General features: G+C 53.1%; 1 protein-coding gene across 2 annotated transcripts; it reads left to right on the forward strand.

Moving 5' to 3' along the window:
* Nucleotides 1–130: 130 nt before the first annotated feature.
* LOC148648539 (uncharacterized) lies at nt 131–9,262 on the forward strand. 2 transcript variants are annotated; one of them, XM_088607129.1, is made up of 4 exons: nt 131–352; nt 5,237–5,368; nt 5,462–5,591; nt 6,343–9,262. In XM_088607129.1, the coding sequence occupies exons 1-4, from the start codon at nt 232–234 to the stop codon at nt 6,689–6,691; spliced, it is 732 nt and encodes a 243-aa protein (XP_088463255.1). In that variant the 5' UTR covers nt 131–231; the 3' UTR covers nt 6,692–9,262. The 2 variants fall into 2 exon arrangements, with proteins under 2 accessions (XP_088463255.1, XP_088463256.1); XM_088607130.1 differs by lacking the exon at nt 131–352 and adding an exon at nt 1,618–2,057.
* Nucleotides 9,263–16,330: the final 7,068 nt, after the last annotated feature.

Here is a 16,330-nt window from a genome sequence, read left to right on the forward strand (position 1 = left end):
CTTGTTTCAAAATGGATCGAATTGATTCTTTTTTTACGTCAATTGCCACACAATACCCCCTAATGACAAAGAACACATGTTTTCAGGAATTTCTGCTAATTATCACACGTAAAAAAGTGAAATCTCCCGTTTACAGAAGTGCTCAGACCCTTTATCCAGTGCGCTGTAGGACCACCCTTGGCAGCGCTCAGGGCTGCGTATCAGGTGCTCGGGTTTGCTGTGCACTCTGGGATGTGGCCAGTTTCTCCCACTCGTCCCTGCAGATCCACTCCAGCGCTGTCGGGAGCCGCCGGCCCCTCGAGGACGTTCCGGGACTTGTTCCGAAGCCACTCCAGCCTCGTCTTCCGGCCAGGTGAGTCTTCGCCCCGGCCCAGGGCCGTGCGCTCCGGACCAGGTGCCGCCCGGGACCTCCCGTGTTCGGCTCCGTTCAGCCTCCCCCTCAGTCGGGCCGAAGAGTTCAATGTGTCTCGTCAGACTAGGGAATCTTGCTCCTGCTGCTCTCGGAGTCCTTGAAGTGCCGTCCGGCCAGCTCCAGGTGGCCAGCCAGTCCCCCACAGAGCGCTGCGGGATGGGTGTCCTTCCAGCAGGTTCTCCCACCTTTACACTGGACCTCCGCCCTGTTAGTGTGGCCGCTGGGGTCTCGGTCACCTCCCTGACCCAGGCCCCCCTTGCCTGGATACCCCCAGCTCCAGGAAGAGTCTTGGTGGTCCCGGACTTCTTCCATCTGACCGTGATGGAGGCCACTGTGCTCCTGGGAACTTTCAGGGCGTTGCCGATTCTCGACACCCTCTCCCGGATCTAGGCGTTGACACAGTCCTGGTTCCTGGACTTCACGGCCTGGTTTGTACTCTGAGCGGCGGGGCCTTATGAAGACAGGTGTGCGACTCGAAATGCTGTCCGAGCAGGTGAATCTGCCAGTCGTGTTGTAGAGACATCTCAAAGATGATCGAGAGAAACGGGATGCATCCGAGCTCAATGTGGAGTGTCAGAGTAAAGGGTCTGAATACTTATGTAAATGAGACATCTCAGTTATTTATTTTAACACATTTGCAAAAAACCTTCCTGAAAACCCGTTTTCCCTTTGTCATTAAGGGGTATTGTGTGGCAGTTGATGGCAAAAAAGAATCAGTTTGATCCATTTTGAAATAAGTCTACAACACAACAGAGTGTGGAAAAAGTGTAGGGGTCCGAATACTGTCTGAAGGCACTGTCTGTACGGCAGACTACACCGGGAGTATACTTACTGTACACTGTAGTTTATGATCTCATGATTTTGTCTAAGTTGTCTTAAGAATTTTCCAAATAATCGTACTTTACGTGAAGTTGGAAATAATCGTAACAGATCGGAACCGATCCTGTGCAACTCATCCGGTGCAGCCCCGAGACAGGGCGTGACGGCAGCGCGGGAGAACCCGCGTCTCACCTGTGCGATACGCGCTCTGGCCGCCAGGTGTCACTGTGGTCCCGCCGTCTGAGGGCCAGGTGCGGCGCGGCGTGTGTGCGTGTCAGTGTATCGGTCACGCCGAGGGCAGCTGCAGCAGAGCTGGAAGGAAAGAGCGCTGGCCTGCGGGGAGATGGGAACCAGGTGTGGACCGTGTCCTGCGTGCCTGTGGAGGCCGGGCGGGGTGACCGCGGCCAGGCAGCGCAGACTGGGAAGCTGGCGGGTCATGGCGTTCGCGTGACCGCGTCCATCCGTGGAAAAAAACCCTCCGGCCGCACCCTCCACACTCCCACAGAGCGCGGAGTGGGAGAGACCGGACACAGACTCGCCTCCTGCCGAGAGCCCAGCGTGCGCCCCGCGCCCCGCGCCCCTCGCCACGCGTGGGCAGCCCCCAGGTGGGTGAGGGGGTGTCCCGGTGCAGACTGGGTTAACAGGCGGAGGCTCAGAGCACATCTGGCGCAGCTGGAGCCGGAGCCGGGGAGAGAGAGCGCGCGCGGAGCAGACACTCCGGCACGCAGAGGGGGGAGGGGGGGCGCGCGACCGACCGAGACTTCCCAGCGTCTCGAGCGCTGACCCACACGCAGCCCGAGCTCCCAGAACACCGCAGCGGCACGAGGTAAGCGGACCGGCACGCGCGCACCTGAGCAGGGAGAGGCCGAGAGGGTCCGGTCCGGTCCGGTTCCAGCTCGGGCCGGGGGGGGCAGTTTTTACAACCAGGCGCAGCAGGTGGCCTGAGTTACTGTCCGGGGATCAGAGCGCTGGACTGCTGCACCCCAGGGTGCACTGGATCGTAATAATACTACTGACACTAACACCAGCACTACTCCTACTGACACTAACACTACTACCAACACTAATACTACTAATACTAACTCCTAATCATACTAAAACTACTACTAATAGTAACGCCAATACTAATAATGCTAACTGTACTACTAGTAACACTAATACCAGCTGCAGGAGGTCACAGCGCTAGTAGAGATGGGAAGGAGCACCAGTGTTACTGCTGTTGGCTGTGTGAGACTGTGAGCTGGACACTGAAACACTGACCAGCGCCGGACACTGAGACACTGACCAGTGCTGGACAGTACTGCTGTCTCTCCTGAACTCCACAGCTGATATCTCTGCTGCTACTGGTTGAGATGGTGTAGCAGGGAGTTAAGGGGTCAGATACTGTGGTGTTCAGGGAGGCAGTCATTTCTGTGAAGCAGAGCGTTCAGGCTGCTGCTCTCCTGGGCGCGGAGGGAGTGTCATGTGAGTGTCTGCCTCTGGCTGGGCTGCTCTTGGCCCCGGACTCTGGAAAAACAGAGTGGAAACTCAGAGCTCAGACTCCCACACAGCAATATGACTGGCACAGGCTGAGCTTCAACCCCTCTCTCTCTCAGTGCAGTGTTAATGTACTGGAGTGTCCAGTCACTGTGTCTGTATGAACCCCTCTCTCTCTCAGTGCAGTGTTCATGTACTGGAGTGTCCAGTCAGTGTGTCTGTATGAACCCCTCTCTCTCTCAGTGCAGTGTTAATGTACTGGAGTGTCCAGTCAGTGTGTGTGTATTAACCCCTCTCTCTCAGTGCAGTGTTAATGTACTGGAGTGTCCAGTCAGTGTGTCTGTATTAACCCCTCTCTCTCAGTGCAGTGTTAATGTACTGGAGTGTCCAGTCAGTGTGTCTGTATGAACCCCTCTCTCTCTCAGTGCAGTGTTCATGTACTGGAGTGTCCAGTCAGTGTGTTTGTATTAACCCCTCTCTCTCTCAGTGCAGTGTTCATGTACTGGAGTGTCCAGTCAGTGTCTGTATGAACCCCTCTCTCTCTCAGTGCAGTGTTCATGTACTGGAGTGTCCAGTCAGTGTGTCTGTATGAACCCCTCTCTCTCTCAGTGCAGTGTTCATGTACTGGAGTGTCCAGTCAGTGTGTTTGTATTAACCCCTCTCTCTCTCAGTGCAGTGTTCATGTACTGGAGTGTCCAGTCAGTGTCTGTATGAACCCCTCTCTCTCTCAGTGCAGTGTTCATGTACTGGAGTGTCCAGTCAGTGTGTCTGTATGAACCCCTCTCTCTCAGTGCAGTGTTAATGTACTGGAGTGTCCAGTCAGTGTGTGTGTATGAACCCCTCTCTCTCTCAGTGCAGTGTTCATGTACTGGAGTGTCCAGTCAGTGTGTGTGTATGAACCCCTCTCTCTCTCAGTGCAGTGTTCATGTACTGGAGTGTCCAGTCAGTGTGTCTGTGTGATCCCTCTCTCTCTCAGTGCAGTGTTAATGTACTGGAGTGTCCAGTCAGTGTGTCTGTATGAACCCCTCTCTCTCTCTCAGTGCAGTGTTCATGTACTGGAGTGTCCAGTCAGTGTGTCTGTATGAACCCCTCTCTCTCTCAGTGCAGTGTTCATGTACTGGAGTGTCCAGTCAGTGTGTCTGTATGAACCCCCCTCTCTCTCAGTGCAGTGTTCATGTACTGGAGTGTCCAGTCAGTGTGTCTGTATGAACCCCTCTCTCTCTCTCAGTGCAGTGTTCATGTACTGGAGTGTCCAGTCAGTGTGTCTGTATGAACCCCTCTCTCTCTCAGTGCAGTGTTCATGTACTGGAGTGTCCAGTCAGTGTGTGTATTAACCCCTCTCTCTCTCAGTGCAGTGTTCATGTACTGGAGTGTCCAGTCAGTGTGTCTGTATGAACCCCTCTCTCTCTCTCAGTGCAGTGTTCATGTACTGGAGTGTCCAGTCAGTGTGTCTGTATGAACCCCTCTCTCTCTCAGTGCAGTGTTCATGTACTGGAGTGTCCAGTCAGTGTGTGTATTAACCCCTCTCTCTCTCAGTGCAGTGTTCATGTACTGGAGTGTCCAGTCACTGTGTCTGTATGAACCCCTCTCTCTCTCAGTGCAGTGTTCATGTACTGGAGTGTCCAGTCAGTGTGTCTGTATGAACCCCTCTCTCTCTCAGTGCAGTGTTCATGTACTGGAGTGTCCAGTCAGTGTGTGTATTAACCCCTCTCTCTCTCAGTGCAGTGTTCATGTACTGGAGTGTCCAGTCACTGTGTCTGTATGAACCCCTCTCTCTCTCAGTGCAGTGTTCATGTACTGGAGTGTCCAGTCAGTGTGTCTGTATGAACCCCTCTCTCTCTCAGTGCAGTGTTCATGTACTGGAGTGTCCAGTCAGTGTGTCTGTATTAACCCCTCTCTCTCTCAGTGCAGTGTTCATGTACTGGAGTGTCCAGTCAGTGTGTCTGTATGAACCCCTCTCTCTCTCAGTGCAGTGTTAATGTACTGGAGTGTCCAGTCAGTGTGTCTGTATTAACCCCTCTCTCTCAGTGCAGTGTTCATGTACTGGAGTGTCCAGTCAGTGTGTCTGTATTAACCCCTCTCTCTCAGTGCAGTGTTCATGTACTGGAGTGTCCAGTCAGTGTGTCTGTATGAACCCCTCTCTCTCTCAGTGCAGTGTTCATGTACTGGAGTGTCCAGTCAGTGTGTCTGTATTAACCCCTCTCTCTCAGTGCAGTGTTCATGTACTGGAGTGTCCAGTCAGTGTGTCTGTATGAACCCCTCTCTCTCTCAGTGCAGTGTTCATGTACTGGAGTGTCCAGTCAGTGTGTCTGTATGAACCCCTCTCTCTCTCAGTGCAGTGTTCATGTACTGGAGTGTCCAGTCAGTGTGTCTGTATGAACCCCTCTCTCTCTCAGTGCAGTGTTCATGTACTGGAGTGTCCAGTCAGTGTGTCTGTATTAACCCCTCTCTCTCAGTGCAGTGTTCATGTACTGGAGTGTGGAGTGTCCAGTCATTCACTCATTATTTTCCTGTTTCTTTCATATACAGTTGGTGGGTGTGGCTTCAAGAACATGTCTCCACCTCTAGTGATGCTGTTAGCTGTTGCCGTGACACTCATGACCCCATTGGCTGGAGAGGATAATGAGCTGGATTATGGGTATTGGAACTACAGAGAAGGAGGTGAGTGTCTTAGTCATACTTATACTACCACTCTACCTCTGTTTTGTTACTGCTAATCACTGTAGTGTTGTGACCCCCCTCTCTCCCTGTCAGCGGACAGAGTGAATGTGAACACGGTCCGCAGTGTAACCCGGCTTCTGGATCACTGGGGGAACCGGATCTTCACTGAAGTCAAGAACCTCCTGCACAGCCAGCCCAATTCAGTGCTGCCCGACTACTCCAGGTAATACAGCCTTGTGACACTGTAGCCCAGTACAGCCCAATTCAGTGCTGCCCGACTACTCCAGGTAATACAGCCTTGTGACACTGTAGCCCAGTACAGCCCAATTCAGAGCTGCCCGACTACTCCAGGTAATACAGCCTTGTGACACTGTAGCCCAGTACAGCCCAATTCAGTGCTGCCCGACTACTCCAGGTAATACAGCCTTGTGACACTGTAGCCCAGTACAGCCCAATTCAGAGCTGCCCGACTACTCCAGGTAATACAGCCTTGTGACACTGTAGCCCAGTACAGCCCAATTCAGAGCTGCCCGACTACTCCAGGTAATACAGCCTTGTGACACTGTAGCCCAGTACAGCCCAATTCAGTGCTGCCCGACTACTCCAGGTAATACAGCCTTGTGACACTGTAGCCCAGTACAGCCCAATTCAGGCTGCTCGACTACTCCAGGTAATACAGCCTTGTGACACTGTAGCCCAGTACAGCCCAATTCAGAGCTGCCCGACTACTCCAGGTAATACAGCCTTGTGACACTGTAGCCCAGTACAGCCCAATTCAGAGTTGCCCGACTACTCCAGGTAATACAGCCTTGTGACACTGTAGCCCAGTACAGCCCAATTCAGTGCTGCCCGACTACTCCAGGTAATACAGCCGTGTGACACTGTAGCCCAGGGAGATGAGAGCAGTGAGGAGTCACTCAGGCTGGACGGGCCGGTGCAGCAGGAGTGAGCGCAGTTCCCCGTGTGTCCTGCAGGGTGCGCCCTCTCTCCGAGAGTCTGAGCGACCTGTTCAGAGAGGTCACGCTGCTGCAGCGCCGCGTGGTGGAGCTCACGGACCGCCTGGCCAAGATGGAGGCCATCGCTCGGCGCCACGGGTACCGCGGGAGGCGAACCGGGGTCAGGGCGGGCCCGCCGGCCCCCGTCCCCCGGCGTCCGCGCCCCCAGTCAGCCCGCAGAGGGGGCGCCGTCGCCTCGATCCCCCGCAGAGTACCAGCCCGCCTGAATCGGAAACAGGTGACTCCCCACACAAGGGCCAGACCCCAGCGACTGCCATGGAGAGCTTCATCACAGCGTTTCAGAGAGCCGCTTCATCCTCATCACTGACCCACTGTCCACCTCTGCCTGGTCAGCAGCCCAACTGTCCCTCATGCGCTTGACCCTGGTGTCCACTTACAGCACTAGATCTACAGTCTCTCTCACACTGTAGGGTTATTCCACTGACAGCACTAGATCTACAGTCTCTCTCTCACACTGTGGGGTTATTCCACTGACAGCACTAGATCTACAGTCTCTCTCTCACACTGTAGGGTTATTCCACTGACAGCACTAGATCTACAGGCTCTCTCTCACACTGTAGGGTTATTCCACTGACAGCACTAGATCTACAGGCTCTCTCACACTGTAGGGTTATTCCACTGACAGCACTAGATCTACAGTCTCTCTCACACTGTAGGGTTATTCCACTGACAGCACTAGATCTACAGTCTCTCTCACACTGTAGGGTTATTCCACTGACAGCACTAGATCTACAGTCTCTCTCACACTGTAGGGTTATTCCACTGACAGCACTAGATCTACAGTCTCTCTCTCACACTGTAGGGTTATTCCACTGACAGCACTAGATCTACAGTCTCTCTCTCACACTGTAGGGTTATTCCACTGACAGCACTAGATCTACAGGCTCTCTCTCACACTGTAGGGTTATTCCACTGACAGCACTAGATCTACAGTCTCTCTCTCACACTGTAGGGTTATTCCACTGACAGCACTAGATCTACAGGCTCTCTCACACTGTAGGGTTATTCCACTGACAGCACTAGATCTACTGTCTCTCTCTCACACTGTAGGGTTATTCCACTGACAGCACTAGATCTACAGGCTCTCTCACACTGTAGGGTTATTCCACTGACATCACTAGATCTACAGTCTCTCTCTCACACTGTAGGGTTATTCCACTGACAGCACTAGATCTACAGGCTCTCTCACACTGTAGGGTTATTCCACTGACAGCACTAGATCTACAGGCTCTCTCTCACACTGTAGGGTTATTCCACTGACAGCACTAGATCTACAGTCTCTCTCTCTCACACTGTAGGGTTATTCCACTGACAGCACTAGATCTACAGTCTCTCTCACACTGTAGGGTTATTCCACTGACATCACTAGATCTACAGGCTCTCTCACACTGTAGGGTTATTCCACTGACAGCACTAGATCTACAGGCTCTCTCACACTGTAGGGTTATTCCACTGACAGCACTAGATCTACAGTCTCTCTCTCACACTGTAGGGTTATTCCACTGACAGCACTAGATCTACAGGCTCTCTCTCAAACTGTAGGGTTATTCCACTGACAGCACTAGATCTACAGTCTCTCTCTCACACTGTAGGGTTATTCCACTGACAGCACTAGATCTACAGTCTCTCTCACACTGTAGGGTTATTCCACTGACAGCACTAGATCTACAGTCTCTCTCACACTGTAGGGTTATTCCACTGACAGCACTAGATCTACAGTCTCTCTCTCACACTGTAGGGTTATTCCACTGACAGCACTAGATCTACAGGCTCTCTCTCACACTGTAGGGTTATTCCACTGACAGCACTAGATCTACAGGCTCTCTCACACTGTAGGGTTATTCCACTGACAGCACTAGATCTACAGTCTCTCTCTCACACTGTGGGGTTATTCCACTGACATCACTAGATCTACAGGCTCTCTCACACTGTAGGGTTATTCCACTGACAGCACTAGATCTACAGGCTCTCTCACACTGTAGGGTTATTCCACTGACAGCACTAGATCTACAGGCTCTCTCTCACACTGTAGGGTTATTCCACTGACAGCACTAGATCTACAGGCTCTCTCTCACACTGTAGGGTTATTCCACTGACAGCACTAGATCTACAGTCTCTCTCTCACACTGTAGGGTTATTCCACTGACAGCACTAGATCTACAGTCTCTCTCTCACACTGTAGGGTTATTCCACTGACAGCACTAGATCTACAGTCTCTCTCTCACACTGTAGGGTTATTCCACTGACAGCACTAGATCTACAGTCTCTCTCACACTGTAGGGTTATTCCACTGACAGCACTAGATCTACAGGCTCTCTCACACTGTAGGGTTATTCCACTGACAGCACTAGATCTACAGTCTCTCTCTCACACTGTAGGGTTATTTCACTGACCGCACTAGATCTACAGTCTCTCTCTCACACTGTAGGGTTATTCCACTGACAGCACTAGATCTACAGTCTCTCTCACACTGTAGGGTTATTCCACTGACAGCACTAGATCTACAGGCTCTCTCACACTGTAGGGTTATTCCACTGACAGCACTAGATCTACAGTCTCTCTCACACTGTAGGGTTATTCCACTGACAGCACTAGATCTACAGGCTCTCTCTCACACTGTGGGGTTATTCCACTGACAGCACTAGATCTACAGTCTCTCTCTCTCACACTGTAGGGTTATTCCACTGACAGCACTAGATCTACAGGCTCTCTGTCTTCCACAGACAGCTGTGTTGTTCTTGCAGAATTCTCTGTCCAGTAACTCTCTAATAAATATATGCTTGTAGGTATTACACCAGGTCATTATCCTGTGATAGAATGTTATATTCACTGTTTTGCCATTAATCTGTTCTAACATATTAAACTGATGCAAAGCGTCTGTCCTGATGCAGCGCAGTGCGTGTTTCTGGCTGGGAAGGTTGCTTTGTCTGGAGTGTGTGATGTCAGAACAGGGCCACAGTGATGTAATAGTGGGGTTTAGTGGCACACAGTGTAAGTTCGTATCGGGGACAGCGCTGCCGGTCACTGGGTTCAGGGCTGGGCTGGCAGGTTGTGTGGCGCCCCCATGGGGCGATTGTGTTACAGAGAGGGGTCTGGCTGTGAATAAGCTTCCATTTGGAGTGACTGGCTCAGCTGCAGTCCAGAGATCTCACAAACCCCCTCCTCTCCTGCCCTGGTAACATATTAAACCTCCTAAAACGGCTCCGTAACTCTGACACGCCTCACTGTGAAGCGCCCTTCATCCTCCCGCTGCACACCGAGCAGGGACTGTGCGGATTTTGTCAATGGAAAAAGTCATAAAAAATGACCAGACAGCGCGGAGAACAGCTGTGTGCAGTAGCACAAGGCCGCCGCCAGATGTCAGTGTTTCCCCACAGTGCAGCGCCTGTCCCCCGCCGAGCCGCTTGATTCAGTAATTAGCGCTCATGAATTATCGAGCAGGAGGGGGCGCTAACGAGGCGCCGCGGGCCGCCGCTGGGGACCGTCTCAAAAATTCATACACCTGCCAAAAACGTAGTGGGTTTTGCAGCGGGAGGGATAAAGGGATTGTCTCCAAATTGTCACACCTGCTGCATTCCTGCAGAACTTAGTCCTGCACTTAAAATAAGAAGTGTGGATTTCTTATTTGCCTCCCTTTGACGTGATTTCACCTCAGTGCCCTGAGCCACAGGAAGAGCACGATCAGGAGTGAGTGCGGACATGAGGCCGCTGGTGGTGTGGAGAGTGTATCATTTACCCTGCTCTCCCTCCCTCCCCCTCTCTCGCTCTCCATCCCTCCCTTTCTCTCCATTCCTCTCACTTTCTGTATCCCTCCCTCTCTCTCCTCTCTCCCCTCGCTCTCTTCTCTCTTCCCTCGCTCTCTTCTCTCTCTCCATCTCTCCCCTCTCTCTCTCCCCTCCCTCCCCTCTTCCTCTCTCCTCTCGCTCTCCATCTCTCCCCTCTCCCTCTCCACTCTCTCTCCATCGCTCCTCTCTTGTCTCTCTCCTCTCCCCTCCCTCTCCTCTTCCCTCTTCCTCTCTCCCCTCTCTCTCTCTCCTCTCCCCTCCCTCTCCTCTTCCCTCTTTCTCTCTCTCTCTCCATCGCTCCTCACTCCTCTCTCTCTCCTCTCCCCTCCCTCTCCTCTCCCCTCTTCCTCTCTCCCCTCTCTCTCTCTCCTCTCCCCTCCCTCTCCTCTCCCCTCCCTCTCCTCTCTCTCCTCTCTCTCTCCCCTCCCTCTCCTCTCTCTTTCCCCTCTTCCTCACTCCTCTCTCTCTCTCCTCTCTCTCTCCTCTCCTCTCCCCTCTTCCTCTCTCCTCTCTCCCCTCTCTCTCTCTCCTCTCCCCTCCCTCTCCTCTCCCCTCTTCCTCTCTCTTCTCTCTCTCTCCTCTCCCCTCCCTCTCCTCTCCCCTCTTCCTCTCTCCTCTCTCTCTCCAGCTCTCCCCTCTCTCCTCTCCCCTCCCTCTCCTCTCTCTCCTCTCTCTCTCCCCTCCCTCTCCTCTCTCTTTCCCCTCTTCCTCACTCCTCTCTCTCTCTCCTCTCTCTCTCCTCTCCTCTCCCCTCTTCCTCTCTCTCTCCTCTCCCCTCCCTCTCCTCTCCCCTCTTCCTCTCTCCTCTCTCTCTCCAGCTCTCCCCTCTCTCCTCTCCCCTCCCTCTCCTCTCTCTCCTCTCTCTCTCCCCTCCCTCTCCTCTCTCTTTCCCCTCTTCCTCACTCCTCTCTCTCCTCTCCTCTCCCCTCTTCCTCTCTCTCTCCTCTCCCCTCCCTCTCCTCTCCCCTCTTCCTCTCTCCTCTCTCTCTCCAGCTCTCCCCTCTCTCCTCTCCCCTCCCTCTCCTCTCTCTCCTCTCTCTCTCCCCTCCCTCTCCTCTCTCTTTCCCCTCTTCCTCACTCCTCTCTCTCTCTCCTCTCCCCTCCCTCTCCTCTCCCCTCTTCCTCTCTCTTCTCTCTCTCCCCTCTCCCCTCTCCCCTCTCCCCTCTCTCTCTCCCCTCTCCCCTCTCCCTCTCTCCCCTCCCCTCTTCCTCTCTCCCCTCTCTCTCTCCATCTCTCTTCTCCTTTCTAACGCACTGACGAAGCCTGGCACTGTTGCTACAGCAACCGCGGTCTCGCCCCCCCACTCCTCCACTCTGCCACTGTCTCTCGCCGTCCTGTGGCTGCGATCTCCCCTCCTCGCTCCTCTTCCTCGCTCTTGCGGAGAGTGTGGGTGTGCTTCTCCCCGGCTGGGAGAGTGGAGACAATAACAGGCCGGGCCGCATCGCCATGGCGACGGGGTGTGAGGGCGAGTGAGTCTGGGGAAGCAGGCGGAGGTGGGGGCCCACAGATGGACAGAGCGAGAGAAACAGAGGAGGGGAGGAGAGGAGTGAACAAAACAGACCATTAACCCTTCATACAGGAGAAAACATCTTCATCTTCATCATCATCATCGCTCCTGAAGAGACACTCAGTCTGTAACAACACGTCTGCACCTCTGTGTCCTGTGTCAGGGGGACAGTGGGGTTACAGACAGAGACTGGACACTGGAGCTGGAGAGAGGATAGAGTCACCCAGAGCCCCTCACTGACACCCTTCATCATCATCAACCTCAGTGCAGTGTTAATGTACTGTAGTGTCCAGTCAGTGTGTCTGTATGAACCCCTCTCTCTCTCAGTGCAGTGTTAATGTACTGGAGTGTCCAGTCAGTGTGTGTATTAACCCCTCTCTCTCTCAGTGCAGTGTTCATGTACTGGAGTGTCCAGTCAGTGTGTCTGTATGAACCCCTCTCTCTCTCAGTGCAGTGTTCATGTACTGGAGTGTCCAGTCAGTGTGTGTATTAACCCCTCTCTCTCTCAGTGCAGTGTTAATGTCTCTCTCATGCTCAGTACAGTTCCAGGTTTGTGTGAAGGATCTGAATTAACCCTTGGTCTCCCTGTCCTCCCCCTCCTTTTCTCTCTCTCTCTCTGCTTCTCTGTGCCAATCGAGAGTGTGAGACTTGGAGGTCTTGTTGCTAGGAAACAGCTAGTTGTTGAGTAGCAGGTCTCGGGGCTGCAGTGCATGCAGGGACTGTGGGGGTGTGAGCGAGAGAGTTTCCGGTGTGCAGGCTGTCCCAGGCTTGCTGTGAGCGTCGCTCTGTCACCACAGAGCCACCGGGTCACTAGGGAAACTGCAGATGTGAAGTTGTCAGTTCTTTGGTTTTCTTCGCCCCTCTGGTAATCTTTAATTACCATGTTATGTTTAAGTGCTAATCAAATTGGAATCTAAAGTTTCTGATTAGAATGTTTAATCGATGAATAGCCTGGAATCTTTAATTACAGATTAACCTGGAATCTTTAATTGCCAATTTACCTGAAACCAGTGACAGGAGGAGGATCAGAGCTCTGCTGTGAGCAGAGTTACTCATCATCACCACCACTTCCTATAGCAGCTGAACAGACACTGGAGCTGGAGAGAGGATAGAGTCACCCAGAGATCACACACACAGTATATATATACACACTTGAGATGTAGAGTGTAGCTTATATACTCCAGGTGTCGTGTGTAGAGTGGTAATCTGTAGGTTTTGCTCTTCACTCAGGTCATGCATTTCTAAGGCCTGTGTTGCTTGATGAAGCTGAGGTGCTGTCACTTGGTTGTGAACAGTCCCAGGAGTGTTAGTCAGTGTCTGGGTGGTGGTAAAAGTCACGTTTTTTAATTCTGGCAGCCAGACTGAACTCTGCTCTGATCAGAACTATCTGTCTCCTCGCCGATCCGTGTCCAGTGGGGGGTGAAGTGGGTCCTCTCTTGTGTATGTGTGGACCTTTGGGATGAAAGGCACTATATAAAGGCTCAGAATTCTTATGGTCACGCTGATATAATCTCTCTAGCTCATAATCCCCCGCCATCTCTCCGCAATGATTCATGTTGCAAAGCCTTTAATGAGAGCAGAAAAATTAACCTCATCACTATCAATATTTCACTAGGCCTTGCTTTCTAAAATCGCATCTAAAAAATTCATGAGAATAAGACAGGGAGAGAGCTACACAGTGAGACAGGCCAAGAGGAGTCGGACTGCCAGTATCCTGATGACAGTCATTCCGGAGTCATAACTCCACATAATGTGACACTTGGTTTCCTGTGGAGTTCAGCACACTGAACACATAGGAAGTGACTGTTACTGTCTTTGCTGGTTTGGTGTGTGTGTGAGGACTCTGGACAGTGCAGGTGAGCTGCTGTCTGTGTGTGTGTGTGTGAGGACTCTGGACAGTGCAGGTGAGCTGCTGTCTGTGTGTGTGAGGACTCTGGACAGTGCAGGTGAGCTGCTGTCTGTGTGTGTGAAGACTCTGGACAGTGCAGGTGAGCTGCTGTCTGTGTGTGTGTGAAGACTGGACAGTGCAGGTGAGCTGCTGTCTGTGTGTGAAGACTGGACAGTGCAGGTGAGCTGCTTTCTGTGTGAAGACTCTGGACAGTGCAGGTGAGCTGCTGTCTGTGTGTGTGAGGACTCTGGACAGTGCAGGTGAGCTGCTGTCTGTGTGTGTGTGAAGACTGGACAGTGCAGGTGAGCTGCTGTCTGTGTGTGTGAAGACTGGACAGTGCAGGTGAGCTGCTGTCTGTGTGTGTGAAGACTGGACAGTGCAGGTGAGCTGCTGTCTGTGTGTGTGAAGACTCTGGACAGTGCAGGTGAGCTGCTGTCTGTGTGTGTGAGGACTCTGGACAGTGCAGGTGAGCTGCTGTCTGTGTGTGTGTGAAGACTGGACAGTGCAGGTGAGCTGCTGTCTGTGTGTGTGAAGACTCTGGACAGTGCAGGTGAGCTGCTGTCTGTGTGTGTGAAGACTCTGGACAGTGCAGGTGAGCTGCTGTCTGTGTGTGTGTGAAGACTCTGGACAGTGCAGGTGAGCTGCTGTCTGTGTGTGAAGACTCTGGACAGTGCAGGTGAGCTGCTGTCTGTGTGTGTGAAGACTCTGGACAGTGCAGGTGAGCTGCTGTCTGTGTGAAGACTCTGGACAGTGCAGGTGAGCTGCTGTCTGTGTGTGTGTAGACTCTGGACAGTGCAGGTGAGCTGCTGTCTGTGTGTGTGAAGACTCTGGACAGTGCAGGTGAGCTGCTGTCTGTGTGTGTGTGAAGACTCTGGACAGTGCAGGTGAGCTGCTGTCTGTGTGTGTGAAGACTCTGGACAGTGCAGGTGAGCTGCTGTCTGTGTGAAGACTCTGGACAGTGCAGGTGAGCTGCTGTCTGTGTGTGTGTGAAGACTGGACAGTGCAGGTGAGCTGCTGTCTGTGTGTGTGAAGACTCTGGACAGTGCAGGTGAGCTGCTGTCTGTGTGTGTGAAGACTCTGGACAGTGCAGGTGAGCTGCTGTCTGTGTGTGTGTGAGGACTCTGGACAGTGCAGGTGAGCTGCTGTCTGTGTGTGTGTGAAGACTGGACAGTGCAGGTGAGCTGCTGTCTGTGTGTGTGTGCGTGCGTGAAGACTCTGGACAGTGCAGGTGAGCTGCTGTCTGTGTGTGAAGACTCTGGACAGTGCAGGTGAGCTGCTGTCTGTGTGTGTGTGAAGACTCTGGACAGTGCAGGTGAGCTGCTGTCTGTGTGTGTGAGGACTCTGGACAGTGCAGGTGAGCTGCTGTCTGTGTGTGTGAAGACTCTGGACAGTGCAGGTGAGCTGCTGTCTGTGTGTGTGAAGACTCTGGACAGTGCAGGTGAGCTGCTGTCTGTGTGTGTGAAGACTCTGGACAGTGCAGGTGAGCTGCTGTCTGTGTGTGTGTGAAGACTCTGGACAGTGCAGGTGAGCTGCTGTCTGTGTGTGTGAGGACTCTGGACAGTGCAGGTGAGCTGCTGTCTGTGTGTGTGTGTGTGAAGACTGGACAGTGCAGGTGAGCTGCTGTCTGTGTGTGTGAAGACTGGACAGTGCAGGTGAGCTGCTGTCTGTGTGTGTGAAGACTGGACAGTGCAGGAGAGCTGCTGTCTGTGTGTGTGAAGACTCTGGACAGTGCAGGTGAGCTGCTGTCTGTGTGTGTGTGTGAGGACTCTGGACAGTGCAGGTGAGCTGCTGTCTGTGTGTGTGTGAAGACTGGACAGTGCAGGTGAGCTGCTGTCTGTGTGTGTGTACGTGCGTGCGTGAAGACTCTGGACAGTGCAGGTGAGCTGCTGTCTGTGTGTGAAGACTCTGGACAGTGCAGGTGAGCTGCTGTCTGTGTGTGTGTGAAGACTCTGGACAGTGCAGGTGAGCTGCTGTCTGTGTGTGTGAGGACTCTGGACAGTGCAGGTGAGCTGCTGTCTGTGTGTGTGAAGACTCTGGACAGTGCAGGTGAGCTGCTGTCTGTGTGAAGACTCTGGACAGTGCAGGTGAGCTGCTGTCTGTGTGTGTGAAGACTCTGGACAGTGCAGGTGAGCTGCTGTCTGTGTGTGTGAAGACTCTGGACAGTGCAGGTGAGCTGCTGTCTGTGTGTGTGAAGACTCTGGACAGTGCAGGTGAGCTGCTGTCTGTGTGAAGACTCTGGACAGTGCAGGTGAGCTGCTGTCTGTGTGTGTGTGAAGACTGGACAGTGCAGGTGAGCTGCTGTCTGTGTGTGTGAAGACTCTGGACAGTGCAGGTGAGCTGCTGTCTGTGTGTGTGAAGACTCTGGACAGTGCAGGTGAGCTGCTGTCTGTGTGGGTGTGAGGACTCTGGACAGTGCAGGTGAGCTGCTGTCTGTGTGTGTGTGAAGACTGGACAGTGCAGGTGAGCTGCTGTCTGTGTGTGTGAAGACTCTGGACAGTGCAGGTGAGCTGCTGTCTGTGTGGGTGAAGACTCTGGACAGTGCAGGTGAGCTGCTGTCTGTGTGGGTGTGAGGACTCTGGACAGTGCAGGTGAGCTGCTGTCTGTGTGGGTGTGAGGACTCTGGACAGTGCAGGTGAGCTGCTGTCTGTGTGTGTGAAGACTCTGGACAGTGCAGGTGAGCTGCTGTCTGTGTGAAGACTCTGGACAGTGCAGGTGAGCTGCTGTCTGTGTGTGTGTGAAGACTCTGGACAGTGCAGGTGAGCTGC

The sequence above is a fragment of the Lepisosteus platostomus genome, chromosome 14 (assembly GCF_059453375.1).
Source record: "Lepisosteus platostomus isolate fLepPlt1 chromosome 14, fLepPlt1.hap1, whole genome shotgun sequence".
In the NCBI taxonomy this organism is placed as follows: Eukaryota; Metazoa; Chordata; class Actinopteri; order Semionotiformes; family Lepisosteidae; genus Lepisosteus; species Lepisosteus platostomus.